This window comes from Pangasianodon hypophthalmus, chromosome 15, assembly GCF_027358585.1.
Source record: "Pangasianodon hypophthalmus isolate fPanHyp1 chromosome 15, fPanHyp1.pri, whole genome shotgun sequence".
Lineage (NCBI taxonomy): Eukaryota > Metazoa > Chordata > Actinopteri > Siluriformes > Pangasiidae > Pangasianodon > Pangasianodon hypophthalmus.
The window spans coordinates 13,845,924-13,868,885 of record NC_069724.1 but is presented as its reverse complement, the minus strand read 5'-3'; the positions used below and the strand labels follow the sequence as shown (position 1 = coordinate 13,868,885).

The window sequence follows — 22,962 nt, the reverse complement described above, 5'->3', positions numbered from 1 at the left end:
ATCTCAGATCAGTGGCAAAAGTGAAGCACTTTCTTTCTAGTAAAGACCTTGAAATTGTAATTCATGCACTAATTTCCTCTTGATTGGATTACTGTAACTCTTTGTACATTGGCCTACTTCAATCTACACTGTCTCGGTTACAGATGGTTCAAAATGCAGCAGCCAGATTCTTAACAGGAACTAAGAAAATATCTCCCCTGTTCTTGCCTCATTGCACTGGCTCCCTATAAAATTTAGAGATGACTTTAAGATCCTTCTTTTTGCATACAAGGCATTGGATATTTCTGCCCCGGATTATACTGTGATCTTATTAGGCCATATACAGTCTCTAGGTCATTAAGATCTTGTGATCAGTTACTTTTATCTGTCCCCCGTTCTCGTTGTAGAACAAAAGGTGATCAAGCTTTCTCAATCGTTGCCCCAAAGCTGTGGAACAGTCTACCTTTGAACATCAGAGCTTCTCCATCACTGGATGCTTTTAAATCCAGCTTGAAGACTTATTTTTATTCTCTAGCATTTGAGTGATGCTGTGTATGTACTTTGAATAGTTGAATTGGTGTTAAATTGTGTTTTATGTATTTACATTTTAATTGTTTTTGATACTTGTTTTATTTTCCTTTATCTTTTTTTTTCTCTTTTCCTCTTCTCTTTTAAATTCAGATTCATTTTTTATTGTAAAGCACTTTTGATCAACTACAGTTATGTTAAACTTGTGCTCTATGAATAAAATTTGTCAATTTGCCAAATACATACACTCACCATCCACTTTAATACAAAGAACTGTACACCTGAAGAGACAGGTCAAGCACTTCAGATAATAATAAGCAATAAGTAAGCACATTAAGTGTTTATGTTCATAACAGGCTTTCTCTCCAAAAAGCATATGGCAACACAACTTAGATTTGTAAAATTTAAGCTGGGCCGAAATTGGGTCATACAACAGGACAATGATCCCAAGCACATCAGCAACTCAACATCTGAATGGCTAAAGAAAACAAAAATAAAGGTGATGGAATGGCCAATTCAAAGTCCAGACCTCAACCCATTGAGATGCTCTTAAAAGAGCTGTGCATGAATGAATGCACTCAAACATCAATGAACTGAAACAATGTTGTAAAGAAGAGTGGGCCAAACTTTCTCCAAAACAATTTGAGAGACTGATAAGCTCATACAGAAAATGTTTACTTCAAGTTATTGTTGCTAAAGGTGGTTCTACATGTTACTGAACTATAGAGTGTACTTATTTTTTCCCACCTGGTTTCTGAATGTTTTGGGGAAAAATTACAACATATTGAAATCTATTGTGTGTTTTTGTTGAGAGTATACTTTTTTCCCTCATGCCTGTATACACACACACACACACACACACACACTAGTACTAGGTATTTATATGGAATGTAGGTATGTATATGTTTAGGGAATGTAGTACAAAATCAGACAACCCACAGAGACACCGTGCCATCTCTTTTCTTTTCATGTGTGTTTTAAATGTAAAGCCTCTACAGGACACAAAAGGTACCTCAATTGTTACACCACAATACTTTCCTTTGTACTCTATCTAACTGTCCATAAAAGTTTTTTGAATAGCATTGTGGATATGTTTGGACCAATATTACCCTACTGTGTTTTGTGCTTCAGGAAAAGCAATAGCTTGACTCTGAAAACATTAAAAACTATATATAACTTTTAAGTGTTACTACTCCTTTCATCAGTTGTTGTTATTATTGTCACAACCATATTTATTACAATGTTTTTTCAATGTTTTCAAGGTGCAGTCATGTTCAGTTTTATTTGCATATTTGATTGATGTTTTATGGACATTATGATATCACCTAGCCTTTTTGAACACTTTCATTGCCACTATTATTTACAAACCTCTGGGCTTTAGACCAGTGTATGACTGGTCAACCAGGATATTACGTTCCTTTCAAATGCTTTCCTCCTACTTTTCTGCATCCAGTGCCTTACTATAGTTACCTCTTTCTGGTGGTATTTGATGGCCAGCTTGAGCTTGGCCAGGTCTCTGCATTCTCGGGGGTCTAGCTCTTCGCTGTGGTCATCACGGTGGTTGAGGATCGTCTCTAGCTCACGGGAACTTCTTGCTTGGTCCAGCAAGTCCTTAGCAAAGAGCTTACATTGCTGCGAGAGCTCCTCGTACTCCTGCCGGAATTCATTCTCCACCTTGCTGAGCTCCTTCAGCTCCCAGCCTAGACGGAAAGCTGTGAGGATAGGGTCCTCACTGGACAAAGCAATGAGTGAAGGACTCGCCAGTGTCTTGTAGATGTTAAGTCGGGAGCGTGAGTGCCGCAGACTGTCCACCTCTGAGCTGGACACACACTCGACACAGTCACAGCGGATCTGGTGTGGCCGTGGCACAGTGACCTTGCGCTGGACAAGCAGTTTGATGATTTCATAGTTGTTGGTGTGTGCAGCCAGCATGATGGGCGTGATATCAGGTGTGAATTCTGAGAACTGAGTGTCCATCATAAGTGCAGGTACCTAAAAATAAAAAATATTAATGTATGTATGCATACCACAAAATCTTGCCTTGATAACAACACATATTTTCTTGATCCCTCTTCTTAGTAATTTCAAGATCTGAAAATGACAGAATAATAGTTTTCCTAAACAAATTAAATAATAATTTCAGATCATGGGAAAACTAGGTTGTAGGCCGATATTATTCTAAAAATAATTTTAAAAAAAGTATAAAAATCATTGCCAGAAATATAACTTTGTGTAGTATTCAGAAGTATTTGGACATTGACACATTTTTTGTAATTTTGCCTACAGCCACAATGTATTTGAAATGAAGTAATCAAGATGTGATTGAAGTGTAGAAATTCAGCTTTAATTCAAGGGGTTTAACAAAAAAAAAAATGCATTAACCATTTAGGAATTACAGCCATTTCTTACATAGTCCCTCCATTTAAACAGGCTCAAAAGTAATTGGACAAACTAACATAATTATAAATATAAGGATTATTTTTAATACTTGAATGCAAATCCTTTGCAGTCAGTGACTGCCTGAAGTCTGGAATCCATGGACATCAGTAAATGCTGAGTTTCCTCTATTCAGATACAGTGGATATAAAAGGTCTACACACTCCTGTTAAAATGGCAGGTTTTTGTGCAGTAAAAGAATTAAACGATAATAAATCATGTCAGATCTTTTTCTACCTTTAATGTGAAATTGCTAAGTATACAAATAAAGTGAAAAACAATCAGAACCTTTTTTAGGAAAAAAAAAGGAAAACTTACAATAACCTAGTGTGCACACCCCTAAACTAATACATTGTTGAAGCACCTTTTGATTTTATTACACCACTCAGTCTTTTTGGGGAAGAGTCTATCAGCATGGCACATCTTGACTTGGCAAATTTTCCCACTCTTTCTTTCAAAAACATTCTGGGCTCTGGCTAGGTCATTCAAAAACACTGATCTTCTTTTGGTTAAGTTCCTTTGTTAATTTGGATGTAAGCTTTGGGTCATTGTTGGCTAAAATGTGAAATTCCGTTTCATCTTCAGCTTACTAGAAGACACCTGAATGTTTTTCACTAAAATTGACTATTTGTACCTATTTATGATTCCCTGCACCTTGACAAAAGCCCCAGTTCTGGCTGATGAAAAGCAGCCCTAAAGAATGATGCTGCCACCACCATGCTGCACCATGGGTATGGTGTTCTTTTGGTGATGTGCTTTTTTTTTGTGCACCATACATACCTTTTGGAATTATTATACATTTTGGAATTGGATTGGATTGAAAATTGGTTTCATTCATTATGGTTTGGGGTGATTTAGTTGAGCTTGGATGTTTTTTAGTGAGAAAGAGCTTCCATCTAGCCACCCTACCCCATAGCCTAGACATGTGAAGAATATGAGAGATTTTTGTCACATGCAGAGAGTAATCACTACTTGTCAGATATTACTGCCGTTCCTTTAATGTTGCTGTAGGTCTATTGGCAGCCTCCCTGGAAATTTTTTCTTGTTCTTTGGAACATTTTGGAGGGATGTCCTGTTCTTGGTAATGTCACTGTAGTACCCCATTTTCTCCACTTGTTGTCGATGGCCTTCCCGGTGTTCCATGGTATATCTAATGTTTTGTTTCTTTCATACCCCTCTCCTGATCAATACCTTTCGACAAGTGAGATATCGTACTTTGTAAGCTCTTTGTAGACCATGGCTTCAGGAGTCAGATGAAACCAAGGAGATGTCAAGAAAATCCTACAGAAACAGCTGGTATTTATTTGGGGTTAATCAGAATTTCATTGATGACAGCTGTATGATACTTTTGAACATGAGTTTGAATGTGACTGGTTCATTCTGAACACAGCCACATTCCCAATTATAAAAGGGTGTGCACACCTATGCAGCTAGTTTATTGTAACTTTTTTATTTTTCCTATTTTTCCATAAAATGTTTCTGATTGTTTTTCTCTTATTTTTTATATGTTGCAATTTCACATTGAGGGTGGAAAAAGTTCTGGCATGATTTATCTTGGCTTAATTTTTTTTTTACGTCAAAAAAACTGCCATTTGAACAAGGGTGTGTAGACTTTTTATATCCATTGTACTCTGCCAGGCCTTTATTGCAGCCGCCTTCCGTTGCTGCTTGCTTGTTGGTCTTTCTGCCTTCCGTTTTTTTTTCTTCAGTATGTAAAACTCAATTGAGTTGAGGTCAGGTGACTGACGTGGCCATTTAAGAACATTCTATTTCTTTGCCTTAAGAAGCTCTTGGGTTGCTTCTTTCGTGGTATATTTTGGGTCATAATCTATCTGTAATGTGAAGAACTGTCCTATCAGTTTTGCAGCATTTGACTGAATCTGAGCAGAAAGTATAACTCTATACACTTCAGAATTCATCCTGCTACTTCTGTCAGCTGTCACACCGGTCACCCAGTTCCACTGGCAGCCATGTATGCCCATGCCATAACAATACCTCCACCATGTTTGACTTTGAATCATGAGCCCTTCCTTTCCTTCTCCATACTCTTCTCTTGCCATCATTCTGGTACAAGGTAATCTTGGTTTCCAAAACTGGGCAGGCTTTTTTAGATGTTTTCTAGCAAAGTCTATTCTGGCCTTTCTGTTCTTGTGTGTTACTAGTGGCTTGCATCTTGAGGTAAACCCTCTGTATTTACATTCGTGAAGGCGTCTCTTGATTGTAGAATTTGATAACGACATGCCTACCTCCTCAAGAGTGTTCTTGACTTGGCTAGATGTTGTGGGGGTGTTTCTTCACCAAGGAAGAAACTTTTAGTTGTCTTCTGTGGTCTTCCAGGCCTTTTGGTGTTGCTGGGTTCACCAGTGCATTTCTTCTTTTTCAGAATGTACCAAATTGTTGATTTTGCCATTTCTAAGGTTTCTGCTATCTCTGTGATAGGTTGGTTTTGTTTGTTCAGGCTGATGATGGCCTCCTTCACTACTGCATCTATACCTCTTTGGATCACATATTGAGAGTTTTGCAAATTCGACACTTGGAATCAACTCCACACCATTGATTTCCTTATCATGAAATGAAATAACAAGGAAATATGCTAAACCTGGCCATTAAACTACTTTTTAGTCAATTGCCCAATTACTTTCGAGCCTGTGAAAAAGGAGGGACAATATAAAAAAGTGACTGTAATTCCTAAACGTTTAATGCAATATCTTTGTTAAACCCCTTGTATTAAAGCTGAAAGTCTACACTTCAATCAGATCTTGATTGCTTCATTTCAAATCCATTGTGGTGGTGTACAGAGACAAAATTATGAAAATTCTGTCACTGTCCAAATACTTACAGAGCTGACAATAAATTTATAATAGAACCAATAATACCAAAATAAATGGTGAACCAAAATACAAAGCCAAAATAAATGGTGTTTACATAAAGCATTAACAGCATATTACATAAAAACATCATAAAGTATTCATGGATGTTCAGAGCTACATTCATGAAGTATTCATAATTTACATGAAACTAATGTGGGGCAATAGATTCAGAGATTTTTATATATATATATATATATATTTGTTTTCAGTGAAACTGTCCTTGTTCGAAAGCCAAAAAAGGCATTACTGACACTATTGAGGATAAGGGTGCAAAGCCAGAACATTTTTGTCAGTTTAAAATATAGAGAGTTTCAGTGAAATATTTATTTAGAAACTTTTATCTTTTATTTTGAAAAAAAAAAAATCTCCAAGTAAAATGACATACTACCTCATATAAATGTCAGGTAAAATAAGAATACTTAAAATATGTTTGCATAAACATTCATGAATATCTTGATATGATATGTGATAAATGTTTTATGATGACACCAGTCCTATAAACTGTTACCAGAACAACCATAAATGCACATTGCAGAAGAAGAAAAAATCTTGTTCTGTAAATCTTAATAGACCTCTATATTGTCCTTTGTTTGTGTTTGTTTTCTGAGTAAAACATTTGATTTTTATGCAATTCTAAATTCATTAGGTCATCTCAGTAAAACAGGAGAAAATGGAAAGGTTTCTTGAGATACACTATATTGTCAAAAGTTTGTGGACACCTCATCATGAAACTCATATGTGCTTTTTGAACACCCCATTCCAAAATTAGTTCTCCTTTGCTATTATAATAACCTCCACTCTTCTGGGAAGGCTTTCCATTAGATTTTGGAACATGGCTGTGGGGATTTGTCCATTCAGTCACAAGAGCATTAGTGATGTTGGGCAAGAAGGGCTGGGGCACAGTCAGCATTCCAGTTCCTCCCAAAGGTGTTCAGTGGGGTTGTGGTCAGGTTTCTGTGCAGGCCACTCGAGTTCTTCCACTCCAACCTTGGTAAACCATGTCTTCATGGACCTTGCTTCGTGCACAGGGGCATCATCATACAGGAACAGGTTTGAGCCACTTAGTTCCAGTGAAGGGAATTTGTAATGCTACAGTATGGAAAGACATTCTAGACAACTATGTGCAACAGTTGTGGGAAGACCAACATATAGCTGTGATGGTCAGGTGTCCGCAAACATTTGGCCATATAGTGTACCATTATCTCAGTTAACACAAATTGTTATCTTGTGACATAAATAACTTTAATCAACTATACATATAGGTCAAAAGTTTGGGGTCAGAAATTCCCTTGGTTTTGAAAGAAAAGCAAACTTTTTTTAATTAACATAACATATCAAAATATTGTAATTAGATATTAACATGACTGTATCAGAAATACAGTCTAGACATTGTTAATGTTGTAAATGGCTATTACACCTGGAAATTCCTTTTTTAAGGGAATATCTACATAGGTGTAAAGATGGTTATTTTCAGCAACCATCACTCCTGTGTTTCAATAGCACATTGTGATAGCTAATCCAGGTTCATCATGATAAAAGGCTAATTGCTGATTAGAAAACCCTTTTGCAAGTATGTTAGCACAGCTGAAAACTGCTGTGCTGATTAAAGAAGCAATAAAAGTGGCCTCCTTTAGGCTAGTTGAGTATCTGGAGCATCAGATTTGTGGGTTCAATTAAAAAATGGCCAGAAAAAAGCAACTCTCTTCTGAAACTCATCAGTCTGTTCTTGTTCTAAGAAAGGAAGGCTATTCCATGCACTTGCCAAGAAACTGACAATTTCATACAATGGTGTGTATTACTCTCTTCAATGAACAGCACAAACTGGCTCTAACCCTGATAGAAAGAGAAGTGGGAGGCCCTGGTGCACAACTGAGCAAGAGGACAAGTACAGTACATCAGAGTCTCTAGTTCGACAGGTCCTCAATTGGCAGCTTCATTGAATGGTACCTGCAAAACACCAGTACCTGCAAAACATTCAAGACTCCAGCATGCTGGCCTTCTAGTCAGAGTTGCAAAGAAAAAGCCATATCTGAGACTGGCCAATAAAAGGAAGAGATTAAGATGGGCCAAAGAACACAGACATTGGGCAGAGAAAGACTGGAAAAAATGTTATGGATAGACAAATCTAAGTTTGAGGGGTGTGAAACACAAAGAAGAACATTTGTGAGACACAGAAAAATGAAAAGATGCAGGAGGAGTGCTTGATGCCATCTGTCAAGCATGGTGGAGGGAAGGTGGTGACCTGGGGGTGGCTTGGTGGTGCTAAAGTGGGAGATTTATACTTGATAAAAGCGATCTTGAACAAGGAAGGCTATCACTCCATTTTGCAACGCCATGCCGTACCCTGTGGATGGCACTTTCCTCCTACAACAGGACAATGACCCAAAGCATAGCTCCAAACTATGTAGAGAAGAAGCAGTCTTCTGTTGTGGAAGCATCTTGACCATATGATGCACAAATCATTATTTCTAACCTTGTCAATGTCTTGACTACATTTTCTGTTCATTTAATGAATAAAAGTATGAGTTTTCATGGAAAATGTGAAATTTTCTGGGTGACCGCAAACTTTTGACCAGTAATATGTGGTGCTAAGTAGGTTTGACATAAAATTACATGTAACAGATATGATGTGTATTGAATGCTTTTACAGTGTAATTGTGGCAAAGAGCAAGTACATGTCATTTTGAATCTACATTGGAAAGATTCAATATAAAATTTCAATTAAATAGACTTGACTGTAGACTTGAGTGTTGTGACTTTTTGATTTCTGAATACTGAGACAGTGTCTATGGTAGTTATTTTAGAGCAGCTTCAAAAGAGCTACTTTATGACACACACACTGATCTGTGAGCCTTTTGGTAAAGTTTTGTGATGCAATTTTTTGGGCATGCAAGGAGGCAGGCAAACTGATTTCTCAAAGAGTCTTTTAGTGTGTTTGTCTTACGCAAATTGGGGTAAACACAGAGATTTGTGACAGAGATCAAAACGGCTTTGCATAGCATAGAGTTAAATGAAAAAATGTTTTTCTCTGAAGGAGGTCATATGGGAAGGGGCATACTAGAAAAATTCTTTCATTCATTGGTTGGAAATATGAGGATGGAAATATAAATAAATGTTTGGCAGTGCATTTAGAAATTACAGAAATCAACCAAGTTTGGAAATCAGTATATAAATAAACAAATTATTGAATTACAGTAAATAATTAAATGCGTTTCCCACTTTAACAAAAAATACTCAGCATGTTTGTTTTACTATCTGAAACTGGGTCATGATTCAGAATTGAATCATGTTCTCCCTGGAATCAAATTACACTAGGGGTCTTCTTGGAAATGGACAACTTCTTGCAAGTAGTCGTGGACCAGTGGTTATGGTCCAAACATGAGTGCAACATGTTCAAATGAATGGCACAAATGGGGTGAAAACATCAGTCACTAAATACTGCATATATGGGCAGTGGCGGTTCAGTGTTTAAGGCACTGGGCTACTGATAAGAAGGTCATGAGTTAAAATCCCAGCATCAACAAGTTGCCACTGTTTGGCCTTTGAGCAAGGCCCTTAACCCTTCATCCTCTCTGTTGTATCCTTTCTCAGCTGTAAGTCACATTGGGTAAAAGCATCAGCCAATATGTAATATGTAAATTTGAAAGCACTCTCAAAGAGCACTATTCGCTTGCACTATTCTTATTTTTCTTCTCTTGCTCTCTATGACTGACAACTTTATGTATATGAGCTCAGCTGGCCAAAAATGGGATCCCTTTTTTTATATTGTTAGGACCTAATCCAGCTGCAGTAGAACACAGGCAATCACTATTCATCATTTTTAAATGGACATGTTGTTACTTGCCTGTTTTTCACCGCTGGGTTTCCTGTAGGATAGCAGCAGCTCCACTGCACCCACCACCTCCTTGCGGATGGCGTAGAGCAGAGCATCTCCCACATGCACACCATGACTCAGCAGCAGCTCCATTACCTCCAGATTCTCGTTCTCAATGGCGATTAGAAGGGCGCTGCGTCCTAGCGGGTCCAGGCAGTTAACATTAATATTGTAATAGATCTCGGCCTGTTCAAGGGCCATCTTTACACCTGCGTAGTCCCCCTTCTCCACTGCGCTTAGGTAGGCACGCTCCTCTGCTGATAGCTCAGCCTCGGCCCGCACAATCTGCAGTGGTATCCGGTCACGGTACGGCGAATAGCTCGCCTTCTTGTAGTACAGCTGCGCCATGGGGTTCATGAGAACTCGAGATCTCAGCAAGCTGGACAGTAATGAAACAAAAAATCTGTTACATTTCAGGAGTATGTGATGAATAAAGAATCAAGGTTGTCAACTACAATTTGACTTCTAAATAAACAGATGCTTCTTTAGCTGTCTTTAGCAGTCAGTACTACATATTGTACTACCCAAAACTTTTGGGTTCATGCACAAGATCACACGAAGCTGGGCAGAGATAAAATGAAGGACATATTAAATTTTAAAACTTTTGAACAATAGATGTCCATGAGTTTCAAATAATGCATCACAGGCACATTGTCTGCACTTACAATTTAGAATATTTGCTATAAACCAGCCAAATTTCACATTAAAATGCAAACCTAGCAATCTTACCATTAACTGTCCTGTCTGCTGCTCCTGGAGCAGCATGATTCGTGCCCCTAAGGGCTTCTATTAGTGCTCGTTGCAGTTCCCATTTTTGACCACTAGGTGCAATAACTGTGTGGAGTTCTGCATCGCTAAATGGGGCAGTGAACATGCTGCTCCACAAAAGGGAGGAATGCAATGGAATATCAGTTTATATCTGTCAAATAACAACATTTTTAAACTCACTGGTTATTAGAGGTAATTAGTGGAATTTAAAAAACTGTGTGGATATATATGGAGGGGTCTGGCCCACCTACTTCTATGAACTAGTATATATACTAGTAAGCAATTAATTATAACACCAACACTTAAGAAAGCCAGTAAAGTAGTACAGTAGGAAAAAATGTCTTCCTTTAAAAAAGGAAGATAGAGACCATTTAATTGTCACCTCAACTATTATGCAATATTCCTTTGGCGTTCTCCAGTGAAATATTTCAGTGGAATATTTCTTTTCAGCGATGAATTGGCATCCACTGAGTATGGAATTTTAACAGGAGTTCATAGTTCATTATTATTATTTAAGAATATTTTTGGACATAGTTTGGAATATTGTGTAATTTCTATTGGATTTTTATGTATTTTAATGTGAATATATACTGTACATTGTACTATATTGCTACAGAACATGCTATGTGAATCTCTTATGGACTTCAAAAGTTGAAGTGACTACAAAAGTTTTTAACTGGTGATTATGGGTATTTCATGGAAGTCCTCTGGAATCATATGGGAATATGGAATACAATGTAAGGCCTTGAAGACTGGCTAGTATATCTCCAATCAAGTAGTGGAGAAATCTGTTGTGCAGTAAAGAGGCACTCCTTTTATGTATGCATAATAAATCCATCTCTAAAGAAGTACCAGCTGTCTGGATCTGCAGTGATATTGATCTTAAAAAGAAATACCTCCATTCCCCAGCTTACCTTTGTGTTTGTTCTGCAGTCCTCCCAGTTTGATACCTTCCCAAAAGGTTGAATTAATCAGAAGGATAAATGTTTGACAGAGTTCTGTGTTTGATCCTGATAAACATGCTACACCCACTGTTTCTCCCATATGAAACTGACAGAAGTATGATTGGGAATACTGGCAGAGGATCTGGCATTGATCCTCAGTGTTCTAGTATAACTATAGCACTCAGCTCATAATGACCTAAGGAGCTTCATCTATATATATAATACATGGCTATTTCAAATGCATGTTTAAGGAGGGGTGCATAACCAAATCCCTTATCTACCATGTGCTCGTTTGCTACTTGGGGACTTGGATCTAAGAGCACAATGTACATAAATAAAATAATAATAATAAAAATTATTTTTGAAATTATTTAAAAATAATAAAATTCATAAATATACAGTGGCAGCTCCTCCATTACCTCTCTATATAGCTCATCCATTCCAAATGTTCGATTTAGTTATATTTATACAGCACATTTTACAATTGATGTTGTCAAAAAGAAGCTTGACAGAAATCCAGATATAGATTTAAACTGATCCTTAATGAGCAAGCCAGAGGTGATGGTGACAAGGAAAAACTCCCTGAGACAACATGAGGAAGAAACCTTGAGAGGAACCAGACTCAGAAGGGAACCCATCCTCATCTGGGTGACACAGGATAGAGCAATTATAAATAATTTTTCTTTTATAACTGCATACTATAGAGTCAAGCAGTGCTAAGTGTGTTGAAAGGAACGTGAGTATAAGAGTCATTTCTAAGTTCATTAGAGTTTTAACTCTATGACTGAGACTTGAGAGTAAATTGTTTTAGTAAATGCAGTCTTTAGGCTATCCAAGGAAGTACATCCATGGTGATCTTTAGGGTGTCCTTGTGGTACCATCCACAGCAATCTCATGGTGATATTTAGGCTACCCATGTGGGGTCATCTTTAGCAGCAGCAAGTAAATTTTTTGGTGAAGGAGGCTCCAAGCAGAAGTAGAGCATCAGGATGGATCAGGCAGGTCCACTGTTCAGGCAAATGTTCATTTTCATAAAGTCCTCTTTCCCTTTACACATTATAAATTTTGTTGAAACACTAATTACCTCTTTTGAGGGACCAACTTTTTTTTTTAAATGTTGCCATTTGACAGATATAAGCTGATGTTCCATAGGTTTGCTTATCTTTCTAGATGTTTCACAACTGTGGGGCAGCACACTCACTGTCCCATTTAGCACCATAGAGCTATTATTGCACCTAGTGGTCAAGAATTGGAACAGCAACAGGCACTAATAGAGGAAAGCAGCAGACAAGACTGTTAATGGCAGGATAGTTTTATGCCAAATTAGTTTAAAAAAGCCACAAAGATCTTGTTTCATAGCAAATAATTGGTATAAATCTAATAAATTTCCACAAAAAAGGCAACATGTAAATGCAGACAGTGTGTCTATGATGTACAGAACCATTTCTATTGTCAGATATATTGTAAGGACTGGGAGAGGGAAGGGGATTATGGAGTGAATAATGTATGTACATTAGAACTGCATGTGCACAACAGCAGTGACCTTGTCTGGCTGGGAAAAAGAAGAAAAATATCTCCCTTTTCCAATGCTTGAACTTTTTTGCCTAGTTTCTAGTCTTTGGTGTGATTTTTAAGATGTAGTTGGGCTGGAAATTTTGCTGAAACCCGACAACCCTGGTTTGTCTTGCGTGAAGTGACAATGGGCTACTTGCACAAACACTTCTGCATTATAACCAAAATGGCACATCTGCGTCTAGCTCATCCACTATAAGGCAATGGTGCTATTTCACACCCAGTGTTTACAGGAGTTCCCGAAAATGAACATCAGTGACTTTCATCATATATGTTCATATATCTTACACTTGTAAAGCTCCTCCTAGTAAGCCGGAGATCCGCATCAGACTGTGTGCTTTGTCATACATAAACTGCTATGAAGGTAAGAAAGTACCTATTAATATTAATGAACCCCCCAGCCCAACTTTAGCCCAACATAATGACTTTATTGTAAAACTGAAAAAAAAAAAGTTAGATATTGCTGTCTCGCTGTACTGCTGAATGTAAACAATGCTACTGGAGACACAAGATTGTGCTATTTCAATACAGAAATATATCTTAGCCATGAGTGCAATTAGTCTATTGGGAAGCACACCTGACTGACTGTATGTTGTTGACTCTCAACTGCCTATTAACATGGTTACTTTATAAAATTCATTAGATAGTAGATTTAATTTTGTCAAACCTTAAAGATATTACCTTCTTTAATATCCAGACCTGTTATGTAGTTTAAGCTATTATAATCATATTTGATTCTAACTGTAATAAAGCACTGGATACTTGGATACTGGACACAAGGATTCTTGGACTAACTTGTGTTATATCACTAAGATGGCTGCAGTTCACTGGTTCAGTACAAGGTCATGACAAAGAAAAAAAATGTGCTGGCAGTGATCCTCTCTAGGTGGGAATATGAATATGATTAACTTTCAGGTCTAAAATGCATGTCTAATAAAACAAAGAACATCACTGTAACCATGTTGGAAGACTGCTCTTGCTAAAAGTAGGTGATTCTGTTCAGCGTAATCGAGACAGTGAGGAACATGTTGAGATCATGGAGACATATGATCCTGGTCCAGCTGCAAAGAAGCAGAAATTTTCCAAGGCATTCCAAGGTAACTTTTGGGTGCTTCTTTAAATTTCGATCTAGTTAAAACAAAGATAAACAAAACGTTATTAGCAGCCGTGTCATAAAGTAATACTTTCCGTTAGTGGAAAGTTTTCTTGTTCTTGGCTGCTTGTTGTGTTCATATACCTGCTGACTATTTTATTTATGTTTATTTAAATGTTGACATTTAAATGTTTATTTAAATTTTAGTTTTACTTGATGGTGTCATTCTTATATAGCCCAACATTTTTGCAGGAGTAATAATTAACATATGACCAGAATTATACTAATTTTTCCAGTAAACTCTATCGTTCCCGGAAACCATGACCACCCCCACCCCCACACTCACAGAAACACCTACCACCCCCCCACCCCCCCACCCGATCCACACAAACATTCATGCCCCTCTCACTCAAAAACACCAACACCCCCCCCCCCCCCCCCCCCCCCCCCCCCACACACACACACACACCCCACCCACCCACACATAAACACTACCCACACACAAACACCCATACACCCAACCAGACACACAAACACAAATAATCATACACCCACTCATACACAAACACCTGTACAACCACCCCCCACTCACAGTTACCCATACACCCACCCACACACACGACATAAACACCTATACATACCTCCATACACAAAAACAGATTCTCCCATAAAGCCACCCCCCCCCTCCACACACACACACACACACACACACACACACATAAGCATCTATCCTCCTCCCCCATACATAAACAATTACACACATAAACATACACACACACTTGCAGTTATAAATAGCTGTCAGAAGATGGAAGCAGCCTTCAGATGTTTGTTGAATACAGAATGAGGTTCAGTGGGTCTGACCCATATCCCTAACATGATGGATGGTAATGTTTTTTTCCACACTAGCATTAAAGTGTGCGTTGATTGCTTTTCTGCTTGGGCAGTGAGCTGGCGAATGCAGATGAATATACTGCAGTCTGTTTTGGAGCTGCAGGAGAAACAAGCCAATCTGAACACTGCATGCTTACTGTAACAAGTCTCGATTTTAGTGTTTACTTGCAGCTACGCATCTGATCATATTTACTGCTACGCAGTGAATAATTTATGCCTTTTGCTCTGGTCTACCTATGTAAATAGTGCTGAAAAAGTGAATACGCATTGTCATATAAAAATGTCATATATATGATTTATTCTGCATGTTATATAATATAAATATATAATCATACATTTTTCTGTTGAATTGCAGCTTTCCAGGTTTTACCTTTATCTATGGTGATTTGTCATATTTCATACTATAATAGTAATATGAATCTGAACACACAGTGATAATCTGCAAAACTGATCTATAGGTATTGAGGTATAGATTCAAAAATGCCCATGTATAGTTTTTTTTTTTTTACGGCAGTACAAACCATTAAACAACATGCAGTGGACGGTAATAGACGCTGCGCTTAGGAAAAGTGTAGGCAGTGCAGGGAAAGGGTTAATGCCACTGATTCAATGTACTTGTGAAGATATCCAGGACACAACCAGGACCACCACTAAGAGCAGTCTATATATGCCTGAAATATGTGTGGGTAGAGCAATGCCGATATGCGTGTTTCAGCTAGAGGAATTACTCATTTGCAGGAAACAAACAGCAAAGCCCTCAGTGGACCAAACAAACCTTTGCCTGTGGCCAAAAACAGTAGTTAAAAAACATTACTTTGTGAGGAGAGGGAAAGATCAGCATAGGGTTTGCCTTTTGTGTTTGAGAGAGAGAGAGAGAGAGAGAGAGAGAGCAACACAGAGAAAGAAGGGGGGGCTGATACAGAAAGAGAGAGGGGGAGACAGGGAGACCAACGCTCAGTGAGAGAGTGAGGGGGGAGAGACTGACACACAAGGGGGGGGGGACTGACACATAAAGGGGGGAGAGACTGACACACAGAAAGAGAGAGACTTTACTTTGACTTTTTAAGATGCATTTGCTGCATCAGTTTTGCATATTTACATATTTACTTTTTAAAAACCCCTCAGATCCTGCACCTTAACCCAAGATCCCTTTCAATTCTAATCCAATTTCATGGCCATATGAAGTCCATAACCAGTTTAAAGTAAATTTTTCTTACAATAGCTGTCTATTTTCTCAGTCTGACCCTTCTGCGCAGTGAGAGCACTTTCAGATTGCCATTCCTTGTAACTTTGGGCCAATTTAAAAAATTTAGGTTCATCTGGGAAATAGCTTTACAGTGATACGTTCCTTTTACCTTTGGTCAGATCTTTAACAAACGAGCAAACAAAATCTATTAATCTGTTCTAAAGCGTACAGGTCGTCAGGCTGTTGGTGCAGTGTTTCTGAGTAGTCTAGGGATCTTGGCTCATCCGAGCTGATCTCTTCCTCCTCCGTGGGTGTGCTGTGTTCTCCACCTGTAACACCAGTACTGTTGAGGAACATAACCACCTGTCTGCGAAAAGACAGGACGTGTTTAACTGCGGCATTCTTACAGCCAATTGGAATCGTTTTAATTGTACTGGCAAACTTCTCGAAGCATGCCAACTCCTTCGCTATAACTTCGTTTTTAATGAACGAATGCAGGTTTGATATTACAAACCAGGTAGCAGGTGCAGTTAGAGGGGAAACTTGCACCGTCACTCCTTTCACCCATATTTCGCTTTCAGTCAGCATGATGATTAGCCTTTGCTTTTCCAGGAACACTACCACTGCATTGTTAATGCGGGAGGCCGAGTAGATATTCTCTTACCCGAACTGCTTTCCCACAGCTAACAGCACCTCCGCTGGCAGTGTTCTGCTCTCTGGCACACACCTGACGCCATGCCGGAGGGACAGCATCTCCCAGCTGGCCTCAGAGGCCATGGCGTCCCGCTCGCACTCACTCGCTCTCAAACTATCTACAGCTACTAATATTTCACATATAGCTGCAACTGTCACTACTTAATAAAGTAACATGAAAGAAAAAGAAATCCTTGTATAAACTTTTTGGGCAAGACACCAGCACATACAGGGGGAGAGAGAGAGAGAGAGAGAGAGATTTCTGTCTAAAATCCCAACAAATATGGAGCAACCTGGAGCTTATGCACTCACTGTCTCCTGAAAAGTGGGGGAACATATAAATACTTTTAAGATCATAAGTGTTCTGCAGGGATCTATTTATTTCTTTGGTTGACTGTTGCTTCCGGCTAATGTGATGTGATGGCATCATGAAGAAGGGATTAATAATGCAAGGGCTCTGTGGACAGCTCTCATTTGGGCCTTGCTACTCTAATGTTGTTCTCTCATGTTAAATGTTAATTAAACTCTCCTTTTAACTGCATCTAAATGTAGATACAAAGGCCAACACCAAAACCATTTTTTATATTGTGTTTAACTCCCTTAAATGATGACAAGAATCCTCACTGTGGCTTTTTGATCAGCAGAGATCAAGCAGACAACAGTTTTTTTTGTTGTTGCTGTTGTTGTTGTTTTTTTTTGTTGTTGTTGTTGTTCTTTTACAAAGCCACTGCATCACTTCATGGCTCCAAATGTCTCTAGACATCAAGAATGATTGAGCAATCATTAAATGTTTAGGTGAACCAATGATTTAAAGAAAGACATTTCTTAGGCACAGAAATTACATTACATGGCCATTAAATGTGTATACATGATACAATTGACATTTTGGTACAAATGTGATTAAATTAATTGTAAGGAAGCATAGAATGCTTAGCACATAAATCATATTATGTGAGAGGTATCTGACAGATATTTGGTAACAGGACTCATATAGTTCCTCCTTTTCTCTGCATATGCACTGGTTAAATGTGCTGTAGTGTGCACAGAATGACTTGCTGCAACAAATGCAATTTTATATTATTGTTTTCATTGATCTTTTGTGACAAAGTAGATTCTTAATGTAGGCATTGGCTAAAGCTTGAATTACACAATGTACATAAGCTGGGCATTCCTATTATTCCTCACACCTCATTTTAAGAAGCATTAATCTCAATTTGCTTGTTAGAAAAAAAAAGTGTATAAAATCATAATAAATAATTAATTAAGGCATCCAAATCAGAAGAATTTCATGTTCCAGCCAAAGAAACCAAGGCCTCCTTCTATCAAATGCATCATATCTGGGATGGTAGAGAGGAAGAAAAGGACACACATAGAATGCTTAGGCTGTTAATCTTAGGTAAATGCTAAATGGTGGTGATAAGCAGAGCGACTGCCAGTATTTTGAAAACACATGGCACTCAGCCTGAGATGCTAATTAGGTAGGTAGGCAATTGTTTACTAGAGCACAGGAGAGCCAGGCAGCAATTCTGGTGTTCTTCCTTTCTTTCTTTGTATATATTATTTTCTAACTGAACATACACTCACTGTCCACTTTAATAGGAGCACCTGTACACCTGCACATTCATGCGGTTATCTAATCAGCCAATCATGTGGCAGCAGCACAATGCATAAAATCATGTAGATACAGGTCAAGAGCTTCAATTAATGTTCACATCAAACATCAGAATAGCGAAAAAGTGTGACCTCTGGGACTTTAACTGTGGCATTGTGTGGAGGGTCTGCAGGCTGAAACACCTTGTTGATGAGAGAGATCAGAGAAGACAGAATGGTGCAAAAAAGTCTAGTTTGGGTGAGTCTGTGCTCATGATGGCCTCAGATTCTTGTTCTTGGCTGACAGGAGTGGAACCTGATGTGGTCTTCTGCTGTTGTAGCAAGTCTACCTCAAGGTTTGGTTTGTGGTGCATTCTGAGATGCGTTTCTGCTCACCATGGTTGTAAAGAGTGCTTATTTGTGTAACTATAGACTTCCTGCCAGTTCAGACCAGTCTGGTCATTCTTCTCTGATCTCTCTCATCAACAAGGTGTTTCAGCCTGCAGACCCTCCACACACAGGATGTTTTTTGTTTTTCGCACCATTCTGGGTAAACTCTGGAGATCAGCAGTTTCTGAAATACTCAAACCAGCCCATCTGGCACGAACAACCATACCATGGTTAAAGTCACAGAGGTCGCACTTTTTCCCCATTCTGATGTATGATGTGAACATTAACTGAAGCTCTTGACCTGTATCTGCATGATTTTATGCATTGTGCTGCTGCCACATGATTGGCTGATTAGATAACTGCATGAATGTGCAGCTATACAACAGGTGTTCCTAATAAAGTGGATGGTGAGTGTATACAGAGAGATCAATGAGCTGCTGTTTACATTAAGCTGCTCTTTCTGAAACAACTAAACTAAATGTTGCTTAAACGGTCATAAGGCCATGGCTTCTGTGATGTCACTAGAACCAAAGGAGTTTCTGAAAAATATATTTTTGGCATAGCTTAGTCTTTCCAGTATTGCAGCACAGTGGCATGAAGCATGACAACAGACCCTCATTACATTTCTCAATGGAGGAATTCACATTTCTCATCACCTAGAGGAGACTGTTGGGTAGTAAAACCTTGGAATGTCTCTTTGGTGATTTATTCAAAGCATCAGCACTAGTCTTTAATTAAAATGTGCATGCCAGTCATTTGTTATCTGTAAACACAATGTCCTCCTGGAACAGAGGAGATTAAGCAGGCATGGTCACGCTGTGTCTGTATTATGGACTGTGTCTTTCTAAAGTATACATGGACTGCACTTTTCTACCCCCGATGCATTTGTCATCCTACACCACCTGACACACAGTGGACATTTCTGCTCAATGTAGCTAGAAGAACTAGTGGGAGTGTCAGATATTGTGAAAGGATTATTTTAAATGTGTGCTTTTACCCATCATAGTTAATGGTAATGATCCAAATTATCAAACCCACTTGGAGTGATTATTGTGTGTTTTGGTTTCACTCTGTTACTGTGTTATAATTTCACCCCCTGGGATGTTTCAGTGATTGCATTTGAAAGGTGTTAACAGAGATGTTAAAAACAAACAAACAAAAAAAAGACCAACCACCAACAACATGGAACCAGGATTATATAATCACTGACACTTGATGATTCTACCATTTTACCCTGTCATTGAAAAAGTTGCAGGGGCAGAAATTATGCTGATTAATTACTAAAGCCTGTGTGAAAGGCATAATTGTACTGGGTTTAGTGATTTTTTTCAGCCAGCTAAATCCACTTCATTTTTGTGAACTGATGCAAAATGATTCTTAATAGCATTTGTGCTGTACTGCACTGATGCACCATATAGCCATCTTTAGGCAATAGTAATTGATTAAATTCAATGCAAATTGACAGAAAAATGCCTAGTCTGTCCCATGTCCTCCCATAAATCTGGAGCTTCAGGCTTTCTGGTGTTTAGCGAGTGCTGCCTTGGGAGATTCATTGTACACTGTTAATCACCAGTTGAGAGTCACTGATAAGTGCAGCACTTAATTGTGTTTGTGTCCTTTGAAAAGGTTGCTGGAGTGAGAGAGGTCACCCATCCCTAAAGGCCTTGAGTAGAATAGTCTGGATTGGAGTAACAAGCACATACAGCATACACAGCTGTTGTTCGGTTTGGATATGAGGATATTGCAGTGCAGCCAGAGCTAAAATTGGACCAGGTATAACATCAATGCATTTGTTCTTGATGTACCAATTTGTGCTGTGGCTTGCACAATTTCACAGCTGCAATATTAGCTGCTTTTATATATACACATCTTTTTTTTTTTTCTTTTTTTTTTTTTTTTTTTTACCTAATTGGCTTTGGGATTTCCTATTGCCTCAGTGCAACTCACTTGATATGTTGGTGCAGTTTACAAAATGCTGTAAGTTGATCCAGAAAATGAAATTTTCTCTAAAAGCAAGATTAACAGATCCACATTTAAATGCTGCAGGGAAAATGCATATTGAGTCTTAGGCTGAAACAACACATTTCACATTTTCTAAGACAAGGTTGCAAATGTGAACTCACCCAAAGACATTAGCTTTACATGGTTCACCTCTTTGGATTTTCAGTGCAGATTTGAAGAGGATGAGTTTGGATTTCCAGTTTGGCTTGTTTGTTCCAAAAGGGAAACATGTGGTGTGAGTGGGTTCAAGCCCACCTCAGGGAATCCATCAAAGACTCCATCAAGGTAGGAGTACTTCTACTTAAAGCTCTTCATATTTCTCCCTGCAAATGAGGGAAGCACTCTGTGATGGCCAGCAAAAGAAAGCATTCCATTCACCCCGACTCCTCTCCACCACTACAGAGTGAATAGGGAAAAAACACAATCAAAAAAGCACAAGGATGAAAAAAATCCACCATGAATGAGTTGGGTTAAAGGGAAGAAGTGTCCTTCTTCATAGTGGTGGCCATTCTGAGCTGCTCTTGCCGTTTTCTTTCGTTCCATGTTCTCCCGTGTCATAGCCACCGTGTTTGGTGTGCACTTGCCTCGGTTGTCATGGTTGCCAGATGGAGTGTGTTCTCCATTGCTCTACCTCTGTCTCCCTCTTTCTCTCTCTGTCTCCCTGTTTCTTTTTCCTTCTCTCATGCTGTCCCTTCTGGTTGTTCACTCATCTCTTGCTTTTTCTCTCCTCAGCTCGATCCCCTCCTCCTACTCTCTTTCCCTCCCCTGTTCTGTCTCTCTGTCTGTCTCCCCTCCCTCTCTGCAGCATCCCACAGTACCCCCCTCTCTGTCCTCCCACCTCCCCTTCTCCACATTCAGTTGTTTTTGCCCATCTTGTCAGCATGCCTTCTCCCTACTTCTTTAAAGCCTTTTTTCTGAATGTGACAGCAACTGGTCATCATCTCAGCTGGGGTGCTACTGGCATTAAACATGATCAGGAGAGGCTGCCTCCTCAAATTCGACCCTAATTCTCTGACTGACACCCTCTTATTGTGTTGTGAACAGGGCTGGCACAGTTATTATTATGGTAGTTGTATTTGTATTTCATATGGGTGAGACTGTATGCAGAATTCTTTCCCTCTTTGTTTCTTCTCAGTGGGAATGATAATTAGAGTGCAGGTGCATTTGCTACCTATCAACTCAGCTCTCTTGGAAAACAAGACAGGCATGTAGCATTCATTTGTTCATATGGCCATGCTGGAGCAGAATGTGAATCAGAGAGAAACACGTTTATGCGTTTGTGTGCGTGCTTCTGCTGCTGCTGTCACACTTGCAAACAAAACAGCAGCCCTGGGATACGCCCACCTTCGAAAACACACACAGACACACACACACACACACACACAAATGATTAGATGTCAGATCATAACACTTCTCTCCAGACACAGTAGCAGCCAGCACATTAGTGGCATTGTAGCTTTTCTCTGCTGTATTCTTTAGGTGTGATGCATTTTCTGTTACAACCATAGGTTTGCGGTGGTTGCTCAGTGGTTAAGATGTTAGACCACTGATCAGAAGGTTGTGAGTTCAAAACCTCAACTGCTTAGTTGTATAACTGAGATAAATGCAAGCTGCTCAGGATAACAGTGTCTGACAAATGCTGTAACTGTAAACCATCTGCAAACAGTAGAGCAAATAAATCTTGTGTTTTCCTATGTCATTCCTCCTATTAAATGATGACATAAATAATCCTCAGTTCTTGTACAATTAACATGTGTAACGCATAGATAAAACACTTGTGGAATCCTATTAGATGACTTGCAGCCCAGATGTTCACTAAATAGCTCATTAACTCTCTAGTGTGCTCCTGAAGATACAGTAGTTCTTCCATTAGTGTCTGCCTACATAGTGTTCAGGATGATGCTAGAATTTCTCAAATGTTCTTCATATGCTTCATAATAGGCTATTGTTCCATCTTGTTAAATGGAAGTGAACGCCCTTTTTCTTCAAAAAGTATAGAATGCCAGTGTTGCATTCTCTAACAGGTTGCTGTTCTTTTGTCATTTGGCAATTTATAATGAATGAAACATTTAAATGATACCTCCACACTAATGGTCCCTGTGGACATTCAAGGTTACTGTGTTGATTGGTGCAGGACTCAGTGAAAA

The 22,962-nt window shown here is 38.8% G+C and overlaps 1 protein-coding gene across 1 annotated transcript in view; it reads right to left on the bottom strand.

Moving 5' to 3' along the window:
- The window catches only part of LOC113542970 (short transient receptor potential channel 5), a 55,250-nt gene extending 33,697 nt beyond the window's left edge, over positions 1-21,553 (bottom strand). Inside the window, exons 1-3 of the mRNA XM_026940833.3 lie at positions 20,938-21,553; positions 9,658-10,066; positions 1,978-2,499 (exon numbers count right to left, since the gene is read on the bottom strand). Of these exons, the coding sequence (XP_026796634.2) occupies positions 1,978-2,499; positions 9,658-10,044 (909 nt within the window). The 5' untranslated portion in view covers positions 10,045-10,066; positions 20,938-21,553. The remainder of the gene's footprint in view (positions 1-1,977; positions 2,500-9,657; positions 10,067-20,937) is intronic.
- Positions 21,554-22,962: the final 1,409 nt, after the last annotated feature.